General features: G+C 48.8%; 1 protein-coding gene across 2 annotated transcripts in view; it reads left to right on the forward strand.

Moving 5' to 3' along the window:
* FGF17 (fibroblast growth factor 17) overlaps positions 1-22,095 on the forward strand; it is a 142,754-nt gene that overhangs the window by 116,334 nt on the left and 4,325 nt on the right. The window contains exons 3-4 of one of the 2 annotated variants that reach the window (XM_069617732.1): positions 10,114-10,291; positions 20,969-21,075. In XM_069617732.1, the coding sequence (XP_069473833.1) occupies positions 10,114-10,291; positions 20,969-21,075 (285 nt within the window). The remainder of the gene's footprint in view (positions 1-10,113; positions 10,292-20,968; positions 21,076-22,095) is intronic. The other variant, XM_069617733.1, reaches the window with a different exon arrangement.

A 22,095-nucleotide genomic window follows, 5' to 3' on the forward strand; every position in this document is an offset into this window, starting at 1 on the left:
TTATGGCTTTACATTAGGCCATACACAACCCAACACCGTGCTTTGGGAGTGAGGGTCTCAAGAGCTCTGCTTTGAACAAGGGGTGTTAGATGAAATAGTAGCTGCGTCTTGAGACGGGTTTTGAAGGCCAGTAACATAACATAACAGGCGTATTTGTAAAGCGCACTTTCACCCCCAAAGGGGAATTTTGGTGCTAATAACAGATGTTTATTGTTACCCAACTTAATGGTACTCATTTTATCGACCTCAGAAGGATGAAAGGCTGAGGAGACCTGTGGGGAGTCGAACCTGTGACCATGAGGTCAAACACAGGTCCCTGTAGTGGATGCATTAGTCCACTGAGCCACAGACCCGGTAAACAGGGTTATTTACAGAGCTCTTTGTTCCACCGGTCGCACGTGGTCGGGCTGGGTACTGGGAAGGATCGCCCCTTGCAGGATAATAAGAGAATGCAGGCAGCAGATACAAATGTAAAGCAGCATCAGGGGTCGTGAGCATGGGTTGGTTTTTGAAGTCGCTCCATCGACGTTTCTTTGACAGAACATGTATCTATGGTGTTTATGAATGGGCCATGCCGACAAGACTCAGAGTTTACAGAATACACCCACTTGGGTGACCTCTGCACACACCCTCCTTTCTTGCTGTGTTTTAGTGTCTGCAATATTACTGGTTGGACTTGTCTTTTTGGGTGAAACGTCTTACCTGAAAATTGCATTTCTATAGATAGCACCTACACTCCGAGGTGAAAGCTCACACCCAGCTTTCAGAAAAGCTGCCAAAACTCGACTTTTCTCCTGATCACGCCACACACCTCTCACTCTATTACGTTCATGCATAAATTCCCGAGTGCATAATATATTTTATTAATCACCTAAATGCATAAATGGAATGTACTACTACTGTAACTAAGCTGTAAACTTTCAAGTAACAGCGCCGCGATGCCTAGGGGCTGCCCTGTTCGCTATACAAATGTAAAAATAAATAAATAGCAGTTAGGGGCATGAAGATCCTCCCTGTTTTTTTCTGTGGATCCCATAAATGTAAGGTCATTTCTCTGTGGTTCTCCTCCTTTACGCCTTAAACCAGAACACCAGATGTCCCACTGTTGGCTTGTGCATTGTGGCACGCCAGTCAGTCTGCTTGGTTGATGCAGTTTATGCTTTGGACAGTCAGTCTGGCCAAATTATCCCACATCACCACCCAGTCCAAGCACTACATCCTGCATTGGAGCAAATGGCCAGTGTGTGCAGTGCCATACTGCCAAGGGGGCAGAGAAGAACACCCACTGCCTCATTACGGGTCCAGTGGTAACCGTGCCCGGTAAAACTGGCAGGTAGCCGCCGGCTTGCCAGTAATAACAGGGGATTACAACACCCGGCGGTCGGTAAGTCAGGCACCAGTAAAATGTTGTTCTCCATGACCATAGAGTCCAGTAGGACTTTATGGGAATGGGGACCACGGAAACACCAGCAAACACTGGCACCAATAATAACGGTGCCGTGCTGCCGTGAAACTCTGTGGGCGGGTGTTGGTCCACCCGCCCTTGTACTTTGCCAATCTGGAAACAACAGTGCCGGTACGCTTACCGGCACCGTCGTTTCCAGACCGGCAAGGTTAGAATGCGGCCCTTTCTGCCTCTGGTGGAGCACAGTTGGCCATATCCCTACTCCCAATAATTCAATAGGCTGTGTTCATTTATCAGGAACAAGAATGACCATAACAACCACACCTCTTAATTCTTCACTGAATCGAATGTGACAGTGATGTCACTTGCGCTTCCCCTTACAACTGCATGTCTTCTGCTAGTCCTCGGAAAAGGGCCACTTAAGAAGCCAAATCCCATGCTTCTTGTTTGATGGGCAGGAACTCAGACGCCCAGGATGGGGCAGAACACTCTGTTTCCCAGATCATTCGTCTGTCGTGGATGGGCTTCGCGAAGAAGCGGCGTGGTCCAAACTAAAGCCTTTCCAGTCGGGTTTTTAATCGAAAAATGGGACCGGCTCATTAGGAAATGTTTGAGGGCGAGGTAGTCAAATGTGAATAGCATTGGATATGAAAGGCAACATTTAATTTGAATCCCCATTCTAATTGATTGATTGGTTGTGTACATTTCCATGATCCCCAGGTGATGCCTAGCCAGCTGCCCTTAACCTCAGTCTCACACCTAGACGCTTGGCATATTAGTGGCCAAGTTGACTCCTGCAGCCCTGTGCACACCACCATTGCTTAGGACATAGCTTTCTCACAAGTGCACCGCAGGTTCTGGTGTTCTAGTGCACTGATACCTAGAACCTATGCTGGTCATAACTGCATCCATCTGTTCCTAACATGCCGCCTTTAACTCCGCTAACGAGGGTCGACACCTCATTCCTTGAATTTGAATGAGGGTTTATATAGCGCAAGCCGAGCTAGGAAACAACAGAGTGCTGTGGAAGAGATGTGAGGGTAACAGGGGTCGGTGGAAGGGGAGGTTACAGGTTATAGTAGCTTTTATGGTTACATTTGATTTTAACAAATAAAAAAAACGAATCAACTAATAACGAATAAAAAAGTAAATCTAATTTCTTTTTGTTTAAATTGGGGGGTCCGCCGCCCCAAAGCCCCTGTTTCCCCATGCTTTTAACACCACCCCAACCCACCCCTCACATGCTTTAACCCCTTACTCCCACCCACCACATATTTATTTTTCGGTATTTTTTTGATGTTCTTGCATTTGTTTTGTTTCTGGTTATAATCACTGCATACCCTGTACAGCCCATACTTCCTGGGTGGTACACACCGAGAAGTAGCAGGTCCTAAGTGACCCTCAGGCATTCTCTCAAAGAGCAGCGTCTTGGGTTCCTTCTTGTACTGCAGGTGCATTGGAGCGGTCCTGATTGTGACCGGCGTTCAAGTTGGCTGGGGCGTTGCAAAAAAAAGGCCTGTTTCATGGTTTTCTCTTTGTGTACCGAGCCCCCTCACCCTTGAGTATAAATATTGTTTCTGCGCCTCACACATAGGAGTTGCCCCCCCCCCCCCCCCCAGAGGGCCTAAAGGACATCCAGGGGACCCAGGCTCTTTAAAAAATATTAAGGTGATTGCTTTCAACTGAAAATATAAGACGTATAAAATGTGCTTGTATTTTATATTCAAAACAGTCATCTCATTCTCATTTGTAAAGTGTCTGTCCCCCTCTCCCCCGTCGACATCCTTCGGTCCTCCCTAGCGGGCACAGCCCCCCACTTTGATCTAGAGCCTCACACTGACTGGCTATGAGAGGAGTGCATTTATACCTCTGCTTTGCCCGCCCACTGACAGACCAGATATGTTTGGGGTGCACATGGAGCAATATAGCCAAGTTAAGGGTGGCAATCACATGTCTACTGAAGATAGACCATTGGTGATGCTTCAGAGAGCATTGCCAGGCAACCTGCATCCCGCCAGATGTGTTACAATGATCCCTCAACATTGACTATGCAGTCTAGGGCTGCTGGGATTTGTAGGCCTAAACACCCAAACAGCTGCATGTTGACTCCCCCCGTCCTAGAGTATTGTGTCCATTTCTGAAGGTCACATTTTAGAAGTACACCGATGGATTAGAGACATACGAGGAGATGGCTACCAAGAAGGCACAAAGCCTGCAACAGAAACCTTGAGAAGAGAGTTTAAATGGCATCGCACAAATAACCTAATACACAAAAAACGAATGAGAGATTACCTAATTTATTTGACCTAAAAATAGTAGGCATTTTGGTATACGTATGGTAAATAATAGGTGGGGTGGGGTAAGGTTATAAGTTAGTGTAGGGATTGAGGGGGGACTCCCCCCTGCATTATAGAACAAAAAAAAACTTTAAATAAGCAGAGTTATTTTCGTTTTAATCGGTCAAAAAAAGAAGTCATTTCTCAATTTCGCTTTTTTTTTCGAAAATATCACTGATATCCGTATCTGTATACTCCTGAACCGAGGAGGAGAGAGAAAGAGGGAGCATGCGCCCAGCAATAGCCCATAGAAGCTCCTTTTCAAATAGTGTGATAACGTGATGGGATTGGCTCCAAGCCATTAGAGTTTGGTAGGACACAAGCAGAAACAGCCTTTTAGATAGAGTGACCAAGGGAGCAAATGCAGTGTGAGAGCAAAGAGTGAGATGGAGCAGAGCATGTCGGGTGGCAGCAGGCAATGGAATGAATGAATGCAGCTGTGCTCGGGCAATCATGTTCCAGGGACCCTTTGAATTTTGTAGAAATGAAGGGGAGCTTTTTCGCCTGCTGTTCTAGCCATCCTTCGAAGGGTCCAGCTTTCTGCTGCAGTTACATTTTCTTGAAATCAGGAAGTGGCAAAGGTCCCTCGCGAATGGAAACAGAACAGTGAACACCCACTCAGGCCTTATTCTTCTGGGCTAATGGAGATTGCTTTTGGAAAAAAGGAAAGAAACTTTATCTCAAATGAAGATGTCATAGAGAACTTGAAAAAAAGGCGCTCCAAGAGTCTTAGTTAAACCTTTGCTCGCTCTAGGTTCACGCCCAGAGCGTGGTGCTTTTTGGTTGTAGTTTGACTCTGGTTGTATTTTATTTGGAGATTTGCATGGCTATTGCTTAATTTTTAGGTCTTGCTTGGTCATCTCTTGGCCTACGCTTGTTTGTTATTTGCCTCAAGCATCATCCTGTCTTTGTTTTGGGGTTGTCAGCCTTTCTTTGGTCTTCATTCAGTCTTTGTTTGGGCTTTACCGGCCTTTCCTTGGTCTGGCATACTGTCTTGGTTTGGCTTTTGCCGGCCTTTCTTTGGTGTTCATTCAGTCTTTGTTTGGGCTTTGACGGCCTTTCTTTGGTCCTCATTCAGTCTTTGTTTGGGCTTTGCCAGCCTTTCTTTGGTCTTCATTTGGTCTTTGCCAGCCTTTCTTTGGTCCTCATTCAGTCTTTGTTTGGGCTTTGCCAGCCTTTCTTTGGTCGTCATTCGGTCTTTGTTTGGACTTTTTTCCGGCCTTTCTTTGGTCTCCATTCAGTCTTTGTTTTGGCTTTGCCGGCCTTTCTTTGGTCTTCATTCAGTCTTTGCCAGCCTTTCTTTGGTCGCCATTTGGTCTTTGTTTGGACTTTTCCGGCCTTTCTTTGGTCTTCATTCAGTCTTTGTTTGGGGTTTGCCAGCCTTTCTTTGGTCTTCATTCGGTCTTTGCTAGCCTTTCTTTGGTTGTCATTCGGTCTTTGTTTGGGCGTTGCCGGCCTTTTTTTGGTCTTCATTCAGTCTTTGCCAGCCTTTCTTTGGTCATCATTCGGTCCTTGTTTGGACTTTTCTAGCCTTTCTTTGCTCTTCATTCAGTCTTTGTTTGGGCTTTGCTGGCCTTTCTATGGTCTTAATTCGGTCTTTGCTAGCCTTTCTTTGGTCGTCATTCGGTCTTTGTTTGGGCTTTGCCAGCCTTTTTTGGTCTTCATTCGGTCTTTGCTAGCCTTTCTTTGGTCGTCATTCGGTCTTTGTGTGGGCTTTGCCGGCCATTCTTTGGTCTTCATTCGGTCTTTGCTAGCCTTTCTTTGGTCGTCATTCGGTCTCTGTTTGGGCGTTGCCGGCCTTTTTTTGGTCTTCATTCGGTCTTTGCTAGCCTTTCTTTGGTCGTCGTTCGGTCTTTGTGTGGGCTTTGCCGGCCTTTCTTTGGTCTTGATCCTGTCTTTATTTCATTGGAGTTCAGCCTTTGGTTTGGTCACTCTTCAGTTTTAGGCCGCTCTTCTGTTAAATCTTTAGATGTGTACAGACTGGAGCCCTAAACTGCACGACACTGCACATGCTCAGCAGACCTCTATTTTGTGGGTGTTGATATTCTATTTAGAATTTGGGGGGCATGTGGACGATGAGTATTATGTATATGAATTATGGGGGCCTCTCATAATCCGATGCTACACGACCTGACTGATCAGTGTTTTAAATTCATTATTGTTGTCATTACTGTTGTTATTGTTATTATTATCATTATTATTATTCTTACATATTGTTCACACACATGTTCCCCAGTTTGGCATTCATGTTCTTATCCAACCAGTTTGTTCTTGAGTGTGTTAATACAGCATACAGTTGAGTAAAGAATTCGCCCTTGCAGCCCCTCCCCCCCAAACCCCATCACTCTAGTAGTAGGGACATCAGGCCACTTCTCCCCTGCCCTCAAGAGCAATGACCTCTTTCTCTGCATGAATATTTTGTGATAGCTGCAATTTGCCTTATTTTCAGGAGCAGTGACCTTAGCCCCTTGACCTCAATAGCAGTTACATCTCCCCCAGTAGTGGTGACCTCTGCCCCATGCACCACGTAGAAGTGACATCCGACCTTGTCCTCAATAGTATGGCCTGCTGCCTCTACCTACCAGTAGAAGTGGCATCTAACTTCAGTACTCTTCAATACCACTCCACGTATCAGGGAACCTTGCCTCCCTGGCCTCAGCAGTGTCCTCTTGCCCCCAAAAGTAGTATTAATATCTTGCCACTTCCCCTCTGTGGCATTGATCTTTGCCTCTTGTAGGTGCTTTTACTGACCTTTAGCCTTTAGAAGTAGGTCTTGCTGCCCATAAGAGCCGTTGTAGCTGTTACCGTCTTGCCCTCAGTAGGAGGGACCTCTCCTTCTTGCCCTCAGTAGGAGGGACCTCTCCTTCTTGCCCTCAGTAGGAGGGACCTCTCCTTCTTGCCCTTAGTAGGAGGGACCTTTGCTTCTTGCCCTCAGTAGGAGCGACCTCTCCTTCTTGTCCTCAGTAGGAGGAACCTCTCCTTCTTGCCCTCAGTAGGGGGGACCTCTCCTTCTTGCCCTCAGTAGGAGGGACCTCTCCTTCTTGCCCTCAGTAGGAGGGACCTCTCCTTCTTGCCCTCAGTAGGAGGGACCTCTCCTTCTTGCCCTCAGTAGGAGGGACCTTTGCTTGTTGCCCTCATTAGGAGCGACCTCTCCTTCTTGTCCTCAGTAGGAGGAACCTCTCCTTCTTGCCCTCAGTAGGAGGGACCTCTCCTTCTTGCCCTCAGTAGGAGGGACCTCTCCTTCTTGTCCTCAGTAGGAGGAACCTCTCCTTCTTGCCCTCAGTAGGAGGGACCTCTCCTTCTTGCCCTCAGTAGGAAGGACCTCTCCTTCTTGTCCTCCATTGCAGTCTCATCTAACCCGAGTCCTATGCATGAGTTACCACTACGCCTTGCCCGTTGTACTACTGACACCTGTCAGTAGAAGGCACCTCAGTCCCTTCCCCTCGTTGCCAATAACACACAATTGCCAAAATGATCCATGACCCAAATTTCTTCTTTCTTCACTTCCAACTCTTTTCTTCCATCTTCGAATCTGGTTTTCGTCCACACCATTCCACAGAGACTGGTCTACTTTATGTTTGCAACCCTTTCATTTCGGCACGCCATGCCAAGCACTCCTCACTCCTAATTCTCCTTGGCCTGTCGGCTGCTTTCGATACAGTTGATCACTCTCTCCTACTCACCTCCATTTCTTCTCTTGGTTTATCTGGCTCTCTTCTTGACAGGTTTAAATCTTATCTTTGAGGCCTATCCTATTCACTTTCCTGGGCAAGTATCACCTCTCCCCCGGCCCCACTAAATCATGGTGTCCCGCAAGGGTTGGTGTTGGGTCCCCTCCTGTTTGCCCTCTATACCTGTGCCCTTGCTTCTATTATTCCCTTCTCCTTTGGGGTCTCGCATCATCTCTACACTGACGACACCCCGCTATTACTTTCCTTCTATTGCTTTTCCTCCTAGATCCACGCCACTCTTTCATCCTGTCTTGTATCCATCCCTTGGATGGCGGACCACTACTTGTTCTCAATTGATCTAAAACGCAGGTTCTTTTCTTTCCTGTCTCCTCCTTTCCACTCTCCCTCTTCTTTCTATATCCTTTCCCCTTCATCCCTTCCTAACTCATTCACAGTTCAGAATCTGGGAATCTATCTTGACTCCTCTTTTTGTTTTACCGCCCACATCTCTTTCCTCTCACGCTCTTGCCATGCTCACTTGCTTAATATTCATAAAGGTGACCTTTTCTTTCTTTTCACACCTGTAAACTGTTGGCTTCTTTGCTTACCTTTCCATGTCTTTTCGAGTGTTCGTCTCTTCTCTTTGGCCTCTCGCTTTTCCATCTTTCTCCTCTGAAATCCATTTACAATTCCTCAATGTGTCTCTTTTTTCTCTCTCTCTCTCTTTCTCTCTCTCTCTCTCTCTCTCTCTCTCTCTCTCTCTCTCTCTCTCTCTCTCTCTCCTCACAAGTCTATTAACCCTGATCTCACCCCTCTTCATTGGTTACCTTTTCATTCTCGACTTCAATTCAACTTTCTTTGTCTCGTATGTAAATCTCTGCACAATCTTTCCGCTTGCCATCTCTCCTCTCTTTTTATTACTTTTTATTCCCCTACACGTCCGCTCCGTTGCCAATCCCTATTTCTCCTTGTGACACCTCATCCTCCTTGTGCTCAGTCCCATTTCCGTTCGTTCTCCCTCACAGCCCGTTGCAATGGACCACACTTCCGCTCGTTCTCGCTCCTGGCCCGTTGCATTGGACCGCACTTCCGCTCGTTCTCGCTCCTGGCCCATTGCATTGGACTGCACTTCCGCTCGTTCTTGCTCCTGGCCCGTCGCATTGGACCGCACTTCCACTCGTTCTCGCTCCTGGCCCGTTGCATTGGACCGCACTTCCGCTCGTTCTCGCTCCTGGCCCGTTGCATTGGAACGCACTCCCACTCAATTTACAGTCCCTTTCCTCTTATCCTTTGTTTTGCTCGCATTTACGGGATCACCTTCTGTTCTCTTCATTTGGTTTTCTTCAATCATATCCATTTTCAGTCATTGTACCGATTTGATTTAACTTTGTTCAGTGCTTTGGCGTGTAGCACTCAATAACTAAAAATAAAATACAAAAATACTAAATTCCAATCTGTAGGTGCTGATACACTCCTGTTTTTTCTCTCTGCATTCTGGGACTTGTAGTTCTGCTTTTCCCATTATAAAACTCAGACAAGTCCCAGAATGCAACACAAAAACCAGGACTGGATAATCACCTACAGAATGGAATAGATCATGTTGCAACTTGGTTGACATGTTCTCCTTCCCCTCAGAAGGAGCGACCCCAGTCAATGCCCCCATTTACTTCTGTAAGAGCAATCTATGATCGCTGATCCCTTCTCTATGTATTAGTGACTTTTGCTTATCCCTTCACTTGCAAAGATTTCTGCAACCTGCCCTCATAAGTAAAGACTTTGCCCCTTCTTAGTGGTGACCTCTGTCTCTTTCCTGAAGTAACAGTAACCAGCCCCCTTAGTCTCTGTGGGTTTTCCCCCCTGACATCACTAAGAGGCACACACAAGGTTAACCTCAATAGCAGAGCTCTCTATTGGCTCGCCCCTTACCCTGGCCCATGTGGCCCTGTCCTAGGTTTCAATACTGGTGGCCCCCCAAATTCAAGTGCCATATCTTTGATAGCGGTGACTCCTATCCTCAGTCGCAGCATTCTGCTCTAGCCTCAGTGGCAATCACCTGTATTGTTTTGCTGGCTTAGGATATTGTCCATAGTTCCCTGCGTGTGGCCTGTTTAACGGACACTCTTCTACCCCGTTGCCCCTCACTCTGCACCCCCGGGCCAGATCACTGTCCTAGCCCTAGACCATTGCTGTTCATGTACCTAGCCCCCCCTTGTGCCCAACTGACTCTCCCAACCCCAGTCATCACTTCCCTACCCCAGACAGCCTCCATGGGCCCCTTGCCCTACCACTCCCAGGCCGCAGACCCCTGCTTGCTGCCCAACCATGGCCCACTATGGCCGCCATTGACAGCCCACTCCCAGGCCGCAGAACCCTGCATGCTGCCCCTCACATGGCACCCTTGGCCTCCCTCTCCCAGGCCCCAGACACCTCCTCGCTGTCCCTCACATGGCCCCCTATGGGCGCCCTTAGATTCCAACCCCCAGGCCACAGACCCCTGCTCGCTGCAACCTACATGGCCCCTATAGGCACCCTTGACCTCCCTCTCCCAGGCCCTAGATCCCTGCTTGCTGACCCTCACATGGCTCCTCTATGGCATCCTTAAAGCCCCCTCCCAGCCCATAGACCCCTGCTCGCTGCCCCTGACACGGCCCCCTAGCGCTGCCAAAACAAATTGATTTTATTTTTCCCTTTGTAAACAAAGGGGGAGAATCAACAGTCTCCTAATTTTAACCAGTACGTGAGGGAGCAGGGAGCCACGACGGACGAGCTCAGCCGGCGGCAGACCCGTGTGTACCAGCTCTACAGCCGGACCAGCGGCAAGCACATCCAGGTCCAGGGCAAGCGGATCAGCGCCACGGCAGAGGAGAGCGACATGTTCGGTAAGGAGCGTGTGAGAGAGAGTCTGTGTGTTGGGGGAGGGGGCAGTCCAATGCATCCACTGCTGGCAGCCATCTTCAACGGGTAAGGCTGCTGGGTGTAGCTTTTACAGCACATGAAGACTAACACATTGTATTGTATTGTATATTTATATAGCACTCTTTCCCCACTTATGTGGCCTCAATGTGCATTTTCCTTGGTTGAACGCCCTTGGTACCGTAGTCGATGTGGTTGTAAGGTTCTAGGTGGTATAGTTTAGGAGATGCGTGTGTGCATGTTGCCATTCTAGGACTTGGGTGGCTGGCAAGGCACGACTAAGCAGCCCAACAGAGGTCAGAAACATGGGTGGGTGCTGGTGAGGGTTAGAGATAGCTTGCTATTGCTGAGAGAGTCTATGTGAGGCCAGCTATACCGAGTTCCTTTTGGGTGGTGGTCGCTGTATGCTAGTGGCAGAGGTGTTGAGGTACGTCAGGTGTTTCAATCTGGACATGACACATACATGACACAACAGGAACCCTAAACAGAGCAAGAAGAAATGTAAACCACTAAAATAAGAACTCAGCCTAGAAAACAATCTACTGACAATTACTAAACCCAGAGGGCCTCATTACGACTTGTGTGGAATGGGTTTAACAGCATCGGTAATGGTGCCGGCGCCGTTAAAACCCACTCCTCACTATTACGAGGTCCCCTCGCGGGACCCGCTCCGGACATCTGGTTTTTCCAGACGTCCATAGCGGGTCCCGCGAGGGGACCAGGGAGCTAACAACGGGCCCGTTCATAATGGGCCCATTGTTAGCTCCCTCCCCATTCCCATTCGAGCCCTATGAGGGCTCGAATGGGAATGGGGAAGGACCGGGCCCGGGTTCCCTGAAGGAGGAAATACTGGACCCTCCATACTCGGAATGGCCCAGTGTTTCCCCAATCAGGGAACCCGGACCCGTAAACGATTCTAGAGGCAGCCATGCCCTTATTAAGGGCATGGCTACCTCCAAAGTCATAATGAGGCCCAGACTAGTAATGACCTAGTACACGATACGTGAACATATACTAGAGACCGATAGAGGCAGGCATAAAGAGTCCTGGAAAACGGAAAGCAAAGGCAGATGTAGACAATGTGATAGGGATGGCATCCAAGATAAAACTCACTTCCCTATTCACCAAATATGAAGCATTCTGAAGTCTTAACCTATCAGACCTTCCACCAAAAATCAGAGACTTCCCATGTCTAGACAATGAACTAAGGGCGCAAATCCTATTGGATGAGAACACAGCAGAAAAGCAGTAGAATACCCGCGGCTGCACGTCAACCTATTATAAGGCACCCCAAAGACCAGAGACATCCGCAAAACTCAGCGCGACTAGACCATATACAACACCCAACGGATAGTCGTCCTTTACTATTCGTTAAATCCGGAGGAGGTAGACTGAAACTGGTGCAGTAGTGACATCTAGTGGCAAATTGGAGTATAACACTGGCTGATATCTCGTTAGTGCAGCACGCTGGTTTACTGGAGTTGACAGTTGCAGGGATGAGTGTCCATGCCCTTTCACCCCCGTGATGGGAAGCGAACAATGGGAAATTAAAATACTTGATAGAAAAGGCACGCAAAGAGGTCTCTGGCCTCCGAAAGATGCGCCATGTGCATTCAAAAACAGGTAAGAACGGGGGAACCTATCAGAAGAGAGAGGGGGAAATTCTAACGTTAGGCTTAAATTGGTAAAATGGGGGTTACACGTGCTGCCAGAGGGCGACTATGCTACTGGAGTGGTAGAATGTGTGGTACAGAGTTAGAGGGTCTGACAGAGTGGTAAAAGTTCTGATGCAGGTGTGGTCGGGGGAATGGGGGGGCTGCGGGGATCAAAGTTTCCCGCAAGCACGCCACATATGTGGGTGGAGAGGGGGCAACGCCCTTCCTTATCCAGGGGCGGGGCCTGCTTCAGTGAGAAAGTGATGGGTAATAGCGATGGGGCTCAGAATGGCACGGGCTCTGAAGGGGAATACAGCAGCCTATCTGTGGGGGAGGTCTGCTCGATGACTGGAGACCCGTTTGCTTTAATTTGACCCAGGTCGTCCCCTCCGTCCATAAAGCATATCGCCCACTTACCTTGAATGTTTCTTCCCGATAGCACCATTATCACCGCTCGGAGCAGGACAGTAGCCAACCAGAATCTCAGAATAACAAATGGAATGAAACACGTGGGGGATTCTGGCCAATCGGGGCGTGCACTCCCTCGACAGTGACATTGACAATGGGTAATGAAAAAGGAGACAATGCTTTCCACCAAAATACGCTGCAAGTAACATTTTTCTGAGAAGGGATTACTCGACAGGAAGTGGCCTCTGGGCTACCTAAAGTTCCAGTCAAGGTGATAGCTTCAATAGTCTTCCCCTAGACAAAATGAAATGCTTGTTTAACGTTTCCCAAGTACTTATCAAGCAGTTGGAATGTTTAAATATCAGGTCCCAATTAGTTATATTTCTCTCATACAAACAGATCACTTATTCTCTAAGTATTTAATTAACGACCCGCATAATTTTCACTGTCTGTTTATTTAGCTAATTTCCATTTTTCATGCTCTATTCATGCCCGGGTAGGGTTTAGTAAACGCTTAAATAGGGAATTTTAGAAGCAGTTTGCTTGCGTAGTCAATACTTAAGAAATGCATTTGATTTTGAACTCTTCCCATGAGTATTTTTGCGGAAAGCCCTTTGGGTAGCTATATTCCCGAAGTCACACCATTTAGAACCCTAGACACAGGGGGCAGCATTCGAACAATTCAAGACAGCATGCACTTTGATCCAGCTGATGACACAGGAGAGGGGGCTGACAAAGGCTAATGTGGGCTACAAACTACAAAGAAGGCACAGGCGCAAGAACGGCCTAGCAACGCCCCTTCTAGCTATGGTCAGACGGTAGAACAATGTCCAGAGATGTTCTCCAAATGGCTGCAGTGGATTGGCAGGATGTGCTTGGCCTCCTGGCCAATGGCAGTGTAGCCCTGAAGGCTTGTGTATTGTTAGGTGGTTTCAAAGGATGGAGACGTTGCTTGAAGGCTGGGTATGTGTTTGGCGTCACTGAAGTGGGCGCCTGTGGTGGGAGGTTTCATTGCATGGTGGTTGCATTTAAGGGTAGAGAATGTGGCTGGTCTTTTAGAAAACCTTATTTGGTAGGTAACTGCATTGGATGGAGGAGTGTGTCGGGGTTCTTGCAGACAAGCATTTTGAGTAAGTAGTTGCAGTGCATGGAGGCATTGATTGAAGTCTGAGAAGGGCAGTGCTCTTCACTTGAGGGCTTTGTACTGGGTAAGTGGTGACACTGGATCACAAGCTTGGTTGGAAGGCGGCTATGTGCAGAGCCGGCCTTGGGGGGTGGCAAGCCGGGCGGCCGCCCGGGACACCACGCCCCCCAGGGCGCCATTAGCCCCCAACACGCCAGCTCGGGGGAGCAAAGACTCCCCCGAGCTGGCGTTGTGGGAGAAGGTGCAGCCGGCGGCCTTTACTGTGAAATGTACCCGCGGCAGTGGGTGCATTTAAATGCGCCCCTCTGCCACGGGCACTTTTCATAAGAAAAGGCGCCATTAGCCCCCCACCTCGCCAGTTGGGAGTCTTTCAAGGGCTCCCTCGAGCTGGCATGGTGGCAGGCACCTCAATGTCATTGAATGAACCCGCGGCGGCGGGCTCATTCAATGACAATGGGGTGCTAACGCGCCCTATTTAACCTCCTCGCCAGAGCGAGGAGGAAAAAAAAAAACAAAAAAATGTTGGCCATCCTGGCCCCGCCCCCTTTCGCCCCGCCCCCTGTTAACCAAGGGCGCGCGGTGGCCGAGGGGGGGGGCACCATTTCGCCCAGGGCGCTGCTGCCCTTAAGGCCGGCCCTGGCTATGTGATAACCCCACATACCGCTGATTTATCGGGTAGACGACTGTATTGGATGGTGATGTTGATTGAAATCTGAGGTTGTTTTAAATCTCCTGAAGGGTGAATATTGGGTAGGATGTTGGATTGGATGGTGGCTGGTTGAATAGTGTGAATCTGGTAACCTCCCTGCAGGTACGTATATAGGGAAGTTGCCTGGTACGAAGGGGTTGGTAGAAGAGTGGGGGTGGGGTGAGCCTCCCTGGAGGTACGCATATAGGGAAGTTGCCTGGTATGAAGGGGTCGGTTGAAGGGTGGGGGTGGGGTGAGCCTCTCTGCAGGTAACCATATAGAGAAGTTGCCTTGTAAGAAGGGGGTGGTAGAAGGATAGGGGTGGGGTGAGCCTTCCTGGAGGTACACATATAGGGAAGTTGCCTTGTAAAAAGGGGTTGGTTGAAGGGTGGGGGTGGGTTGAGCCTCCCCGAAGGTACGCAAATAGGGAAGTTGCCTTGTAAGAAGGGGTTGGTTGAAGGGTGGGGATGGGGTGAGCCTCCCCGAAGGTACGCATATAGGGAAGTTACCTTGTACAAAGGGGTTGGTTGAAGGGTGGGGGTGGGGTGAGCCTCCCTGAAGGTACTCATATGGGGAAGTTGCCTTGTGCGAAGGGGTTAGTTGAAGGGTGGGGGTGGGGTGTGCCTACTGGAGGTACGCAAATAGGGAAGTTGCCTTGTACGAAGGGGTTGGTTGAAGGGTGGGGTGGGGTGTGCCTCCCTTGAGGTACGCATATAGGGAAGTTGCCTTGTAAAAAGGGGTTGGTTGAAGGGTGGGGGTGGGTTGAGCCTCCCCGAAGGTACGCAAATAGGGAAGTTGCCTTGTAAGAAGGGGTTGGTTGAAGGGTGGGGATGGGGTGAGCCTCCCCGAAGGTACGCATATAGGGAAGTTACCTTGTACAAAGGGGTTGGTTGAAGGGTGGGGGTGGGGTGAGCCTCCCTGAAGGTACTCATATGGGGAAGTTGCCTTGTGCGAAGGGGTTAGTTGAAGGGTGGGGGTGGGGTGTGCCTACTGGAGGTACGCAAATAGGGAAGTTGCCTTGTACGAAGGGGTTGGTTGAAGGGTGGGGTGGGGTGTGCCTCCCTTGAGGTACGCATATAGAGATGCTGCCTTGTACGAGGGGTTGGTTGAAGGGTGGGGGTGGGGTGAGCCTCCCTGAAGGTACTCATATGGGGAAGTTGCCTGGTACGAAGGGGTTAGTTGAAGGGTGGGGGTGGGGTGAGCCTCCCTGAAGGTACTCATATGGGGAAGTTGCCTTGTATGAAGGGGTTGGTTGAAGGGTGGTGGTGGGGTGAGCCTCCCCTTAGATATGTGTACTGGAAAGTTGCTCTGGATGCAGGGGTTGGGTGATGGGCGCTAGCCGAACTGAAAGGTGGTTCATTGGCTCGTTGGATGCTTTGGAAGTGGACATTGGTTAAAGAGTGAGGGTCCAGCAGTGCTCCCTCTAAAGGATGTGTGTTGAGCTGAAGGTCTCAGTGGATGGTGACATTGGCAGCCTAGAGTGGGTGAATGGTTTGATGGCGCCTCTTCCCTGAAAGGAGAGTATCGGATCAGTGGTTGTATCATTTTAAGGTTTAAAAGTGTCCTTCGAGTATTCAGGCACATCTCATATTCCCTCCCGCCTGCCCCCCCCCCGCCACACTTCCCCCAGCCCCCACACCTTCTCTTCCAAACACCATCCCTGCAGTGAAGTGAGACTGCTTTCCACAGTCATGGAACGTGTTCAGCCAAAATTATTCATCGAACCAAAAATGGGTTACTAGTAAAATAGGCCCTTTATAATCATTAGCCCACAATAAATAAAAGACATTAACACATACATTAGCTTAATTAGCTCTTGAATGTAATTAATCTGCAAAAACATAAACATATATTGTGAATCAATAGATGTGTCTCCTTACATCAGAATGCTTGCTTAGTTTTGGCGCACGCGCCATCTTGATATTTGCACACTCTCTGGTGTCCACAAGATAGATGCCTTCTCCTTCTTTCAGCTTTTTCATACTGATACCAGAGTGAGTTGAGCTCCTTGCCAGGCAGTGTACAAAGCGTGTACTTGCCTATATGACAATAAAGCACCGCACATAGGCCTGGTTCAGCACATTAGTGTGGGCCTGTTGTACAGGCCAATGAGCCTCAGGTCAAAGGCATATTTTACTGTGGGACTGGTAGTTTTGAGTTTGACCAATGTTACTGGTCCAGTGTGCTTAAAAAAATTACAATCTGGCAAAACTCTTTCCAAAAACACTCCCCCAGGAATGATCCAGTTTGTCATGAAAACTCACAAACAGCTTACCAATGTGGGACGTGTTTTGTTTTGGCGCCAAGACCCTGGGCATACCCCTTCCTGGAGCCCAATTAATGCCCAAAGTAGTCAGCATGCCCTTGCCTTCAGAGAAATCAATGGAGGTAGGCCCAGAGGCCATGAATGCATTTTAGGGACTTGCTGGTAAGAGAATTCCCTAATGAAATCACAGCCTCTGTGCAGTCCCCCTTTTCATTCACTGAGGCTACCCCAAGTCTTGAACGCCCCATTTAGAAAACATGATCTGTTTGCCCACCTCACCCTTTCCTTTCCTGGATCCATCTTGAGCCTTCAGCGTTAGGTGGTCTAACCCTAGGGTGGATGCAGGGCATTCAGGACATGGTTAAAGATTGTCCTGGGAGGATAGCTCAGCAGCAAGGTGCGCGCCTTGGAAGCAAGATTACATGAAGCAACACAGAAACCTCTTGGTGTTTAAGCGCACTATAAATATGCAACTAGACAAAAACAATTATGCAACTAAAAAACAAACAATTCCTGTACCAGCGCCTCGATGCCCGCAGGCTGTGTGAGCGCTTTAAAAATGAAAATAAATAAATAAATAAATAAAAAGATTTAAAAAAACACCACAATGGAAGAGATGTAGCAGGATTCCGGGTGTGTGGGTCGTCAGGCAATCCCCAGCATTCCACACCAATGAAGTGACGCTCCACCTCCAGTCAGGAGGCACCTCTGAGACTCGCTGATGCAGTACTTTCCCCTAAAGGTCAGCTTTTGCACATGCTTTATGATGCACTGTGCAAAGCAGACACTTCCTCCTAGCCTGGTTCCTCTGAAGGACTAGGCCACTTGGAGCTCCTTCAGTCGCCCATGCACACCTCTGGCACAGACAAGCCACCTGCACTGCTACAGTTAAACCCCTTTCCACCAAAAGCCAAAGAACTGCCAAACCTCCCAAAGCAGGAGCCAGCAAGTTAAAGCCTCCTATAGGATCCAGTGTTGTTAAACTATGTCTTCCCAGCGGAGAGCGTCAGGACTATTCTTAAACCTGCTGGTGGATTTTTCCCCCGCATTCTCCCAGGGAACCTCCCTACGCTTCCAATGCACCGATTGTGGCGTGATAGGTACTCTTACAAATACAGTTGCTACTTAGACCTGTTCCCTTCCAGTTTACAATGGAAGTAATTTCCTTCCGAAATCTGAAGCATTGAAGTATTTCTGCTCTCTCTTACCATTATCTAGCAATGCTTGGACAGTATCCAGTGCATGGCCTGGCTACTCTGTCCGCACAACTTTCAGTAAGTGCAGTGTGGAACGGTAAAGACAACATGGCGGACGGGGAGCCATCTTAACCTGCCGAATTATAAGATTCACAATATGCAATGAGGTTTGCAGAAACCAGTTTGATATGACCAACAGGTCTATTGCTTTGAAGACACCACAGGAGTGCAGACGATCTTGCCTACTGGCTCCCCTCGGTTCACCCTTTGCCATTCAACATGCTAGAAAAATGCAATGATGTCAGCGACTAAGACTGAGGCAACAGTGAGAAATGAACACACTTAGGCCCTCATTACGAATTTGCCGGTATCCTGGCGGTAAATCCACCAGGATATGGCAAATGGTAATACCATTACTGGCACTCAGTGCGGCTGTATTACTGCCAGATTTTGAGTGCTGGTGACGGTGGTAAACTCCCGTTCCATGAAGTCCCATTGGACTCCATGGGGGGATTTGCCAGTATTACCAGCGATTTTTGCCGGTAGGGTGGAGGAATTTCCTCCAGCTCTTAGTATACGGTAATACCGGCATGTTAATTCCACACCGGCCAAGTTGTATATGTCTTTTTAAACTTCACTGAAACCAAGCAATTTGCCTAGTAAAATAGAATTACTTGAGTCCAACACAAGCAGTGCTATTCTCCGTCTGTCGTACTCCAGTCGTTGTTCGAACGTCTACCAAAACAAAGGAGGCATTTGACTTTGGATGTGGTGATCAGACCTGCCACTTCCAACCCACGATTGGAGGCCTATGAGTTTCCTGCATTATGTTATCTTATAATATTTATACTGCGCCGATCACTCCCGAGTGGTTCTACGGTGCATTTATCACAGACTTTGGTCCTGTAGACAGACAATCTGAACCTTTGGAGAGAGGTTTTTATCAGGAGGTTTCACATTCACCAATTCTGATGGACAGAAAATAGAGGTGCAGGAATTGAGGGGCACAGGGACTCCTCAGCTGTAAAGGGGCAGCAGCCCCACCAAGGTGACACCAACCATGTTTTGCACCCATCTTTTCCACCCGGCAGCAAATTCTGAAGACGAAGCGCCAGAACATGCCCACCCCTGAAAGCCATGAAGTCCACATAATGGAAGTGCACTCTCACAATAGACTGTGGGGAACCCGGCCTCACATGTGCCAACCTCACAAGCCACTGTGCCAGGCCCCAAATGCCCATTGGCCAAGTGCCTGTTGGGGGCACACTGATACCTGACACCTGCAGGGACGCCCACCACTGATTCTGCAAAGCTGACACAACCCGCTGGGCCTCTCACCCGATACTTTCCTGCTAACTAGTGCCATTGAGAACCCGTCGCCACAGGATCCATGCCAACTGAGACCTAGCCAGGAGTCCTTGCCGCGAAGGAACTGGCAGCCTGGTATCCTGCTTCAGGCTTCCAGAGACACCATCTCTCACCAATCTGCTCAGCTGGCCCCTTACCAGCCCATCCTGGGCTCCCAAAGCCGGCACCCGCCTACACCACTGGGGTGTTGTGAGGTCCTAATCTCTTCTAACATCAGAAGAAGCTGAGCCTTCAACCCTCATTCCACTAACTGGACCACTCATTTCCTGTCCCAATCTGGTTTGACATCCTAAGCCCAAGAGCCTGGGGTCCCTTGGAAGATCACACTTTTATTTAACCTTCTTTATACTTTGAGGGGACCCCACTGCCATCCCAGACATTCTTCAGACTATTTTTAATAGCGCTTTCTTCCATCTTATCCGAAATCATCAGGGGATTCTATTTCATAAGCACAACCATATTTTAAAGAAATACTCTGATTTGGGTGTTCATTCATTTCTTAGCATTTCTGTTGTGATTCTTGGCTTCCTAGCATCTCTGAAGGAGTGAGGTTCTGGGCATGTGCCACACTTAGCTTGGACATCATCTCATAGGAGAAATGTCCCATCATTCCCAAGTGCAAGTCTGTGCATGGCGGGGATGTTATAGGCCTCACAGAGATATTGCGACTTGATGGTGGATTGCAATGCATAATGGTTGCAAACCAATGTGATAAAATGGGATATATTTCAAGAGAGGATGAGGGCCTGTCAAGCCACAGCTGCACATTTATTAGAAGAGAGGCTGCTTGAGAAGAGGGGTAGCATATCCTTGAATGTGGGGGAGTTTGAAGCGTGGGATGGAGAGGACCTCACAGGCCCTCCTTATAGATGATCATTAAGTGGCAATTAAATGGAGGCCATGGGTGTGTGCATGGAATGGAGCAGTTAAATGGTGTCTCTTTCACTTTCATTTTGTCACTACTTCCCTCACTCGCTTGTATCATTAAAGGTTATTTGTTTAGTCTTTTTCACATTAAGTGAATGAATACGTTGTGAAAAACTCCTACCTGTACACTCCACCCATCTAGAGGGTTACGCAGTCAACCTCAACCGGTGGCTGAGGCCCACACGCGTCACTAGTGGCATAGGCATACAAACTCCATGTTCAACAAAATACCAGAAGCCTGCACACTCTACTCCACTAATAGCAGATAACAAGACTCCACTTCTCTTCATCAAATACAGAGGCCTACACACTCTGTCCCATTAATGATCCCACCAAAGGAAAAGAGCTATGCAGTCCACTGCATCAGTATCTGGTGCCCATACGCTCTACTCCACCAATGGCATAGACCCATCAGCTCCACCAATGGCATAGACCCATCAGCTCCAGCAATGGCAGAGGCCAATATGCTCCAGCACTCAAACAGTGCTCTCCTTGTGTCATAAAGACAACTACTACTCATGTATAACCATTGTTAGAGGCGCGGACTAGTCCTACCACCAGTGGCACGGTACTGAGGCGCAGACTCTTCCTCCCACCAGTGGCACGGTACTGCAGCGTGGACTCTTCCTCCCACCAGTGGCACGGAACAGAGGCGCAGGCTCTTCCACCCACCAGTGGCACGGTACTGCAGTCTCATCATTGTTAGTGATGCAGCCAATAGACGTTCTGCCCTCTACACTCCTAGGTTAATATGTAGAGCATTCAGACCTCCCCCTTTGTATTCCTCCAGTGGTAGAGGCTCATAGAATCTGCACAGCGCATGCACCGCCACCGGTAAATGCCAAATGGGACAGAATGCTTTTGGAAGGGACAGATGTCAAGGTTCAAGTCAAGTTGCAAACACACACACACACAACCTGACACACTGATCAACAGCACTCATGTTTCTTTTCTCCTCCTTCTCCCCCCCCCCCCGCAATGTGATGTCCAGCAAAGCTGATTGTGGAGACAGACACCTTTGGGAGCCGTGTGCGAATCAAGGGCGCGGAGAGCGAAAAGTACATCTGCATGAGCAAGAAGGGCAAGCTGATTGCCAAGGTGAGTACTTGCATGTGTGTTGGTGAGCATGGGTTTGATAGTGATTTGACTCTTTGTGCTCCATGCCATCTGTCTTGGATGCATAGAAGAGGAGCTGGTGGGTAATTGAAGGCCAGAATTGATTTCAGCGGTCGTATATACCGGCCGAAGTTTGACAAATTGACCTCATACATCACACTCACTGGGGAACACAGCATGAACAACGAAGGAAACCCTCTTCTTTGAAGTTCAGGGGTGTATCGTCTTGCACCTGTGGTATTGTGTTGCACCAACTATCCCATCACAAAACCTGGCATAGTTTCTGTTTAGCACACGCAGATGTGTAGCAGCGCATGGCTGGGTTTTCTGTTGACATTGGGAGCTCCCGTGATGTTTCATCTTTCCATTTTTCATGAGCGTACTCATTTTGTGGGTGATAACATAGCACCATCAATGACACGCCACACATGCGCTTCCTGTGCAGACAAGCAGAGCACTCGGAAATGAGGCTCTCCGGTGAGGTCTTTCAATGGATCCGGAGTCTCAGTTCTCCTCTATGGGGCTGGGCCAGGGTTGCAATGACCGGGACCCTCTCACAGATCTCCGTGGACCTCAGTCCTCTCCGCTTTCAGTTGACATCAACCCGTTCTGCTGGTGCTGAGATGTTGCCAGGGAGCTAACTCGGCCGGCGTTTGTTCTCACGCCCCGCCAGCACAGCAACCTTTACATGCGAAACTCCTCCTCATGTGACGCTACAGGATCAGGGGGAACAGCTGGCATTTATGCTGAGGATAGGCTATGTGATTGGTCTGTTTTTAAGCCTCTCCAACTAGCCAGTTTAGTTCCTTTCTCAGCTTAGGGTGAACCCTCTTTTGCATCCAGCAAACTCCTTGGTGAGTTCTATGTATTTGCACTGAAGCTCAACGCCTCGAATGGTGAGTCGCCGATCCCCGCTTCACCTAATCCCACCCACCAATCTTTCTTTTTCGCTGAATCTTAAAGCGTTTGGCTCGTTGTCCCTCCCCAGATTCTTTTGGCCCC

The sequence above is a fragment of the Ambystoma mexicanum genome, chromosome 10 (genome assembly GCF_040938575.1).
Source record: "Ambystoma mexicanum isolate Mex_15411 chromosome 10, UKY_AmexF1_1, whole genome shotgun sequence".
Classification (NCBI taxonomy): Eukaryota; Metazoa; Chordata; class Amphibia; order Caudata; family Ambystomatidae; genus Ambystoma; species Ambystoma mexicanum.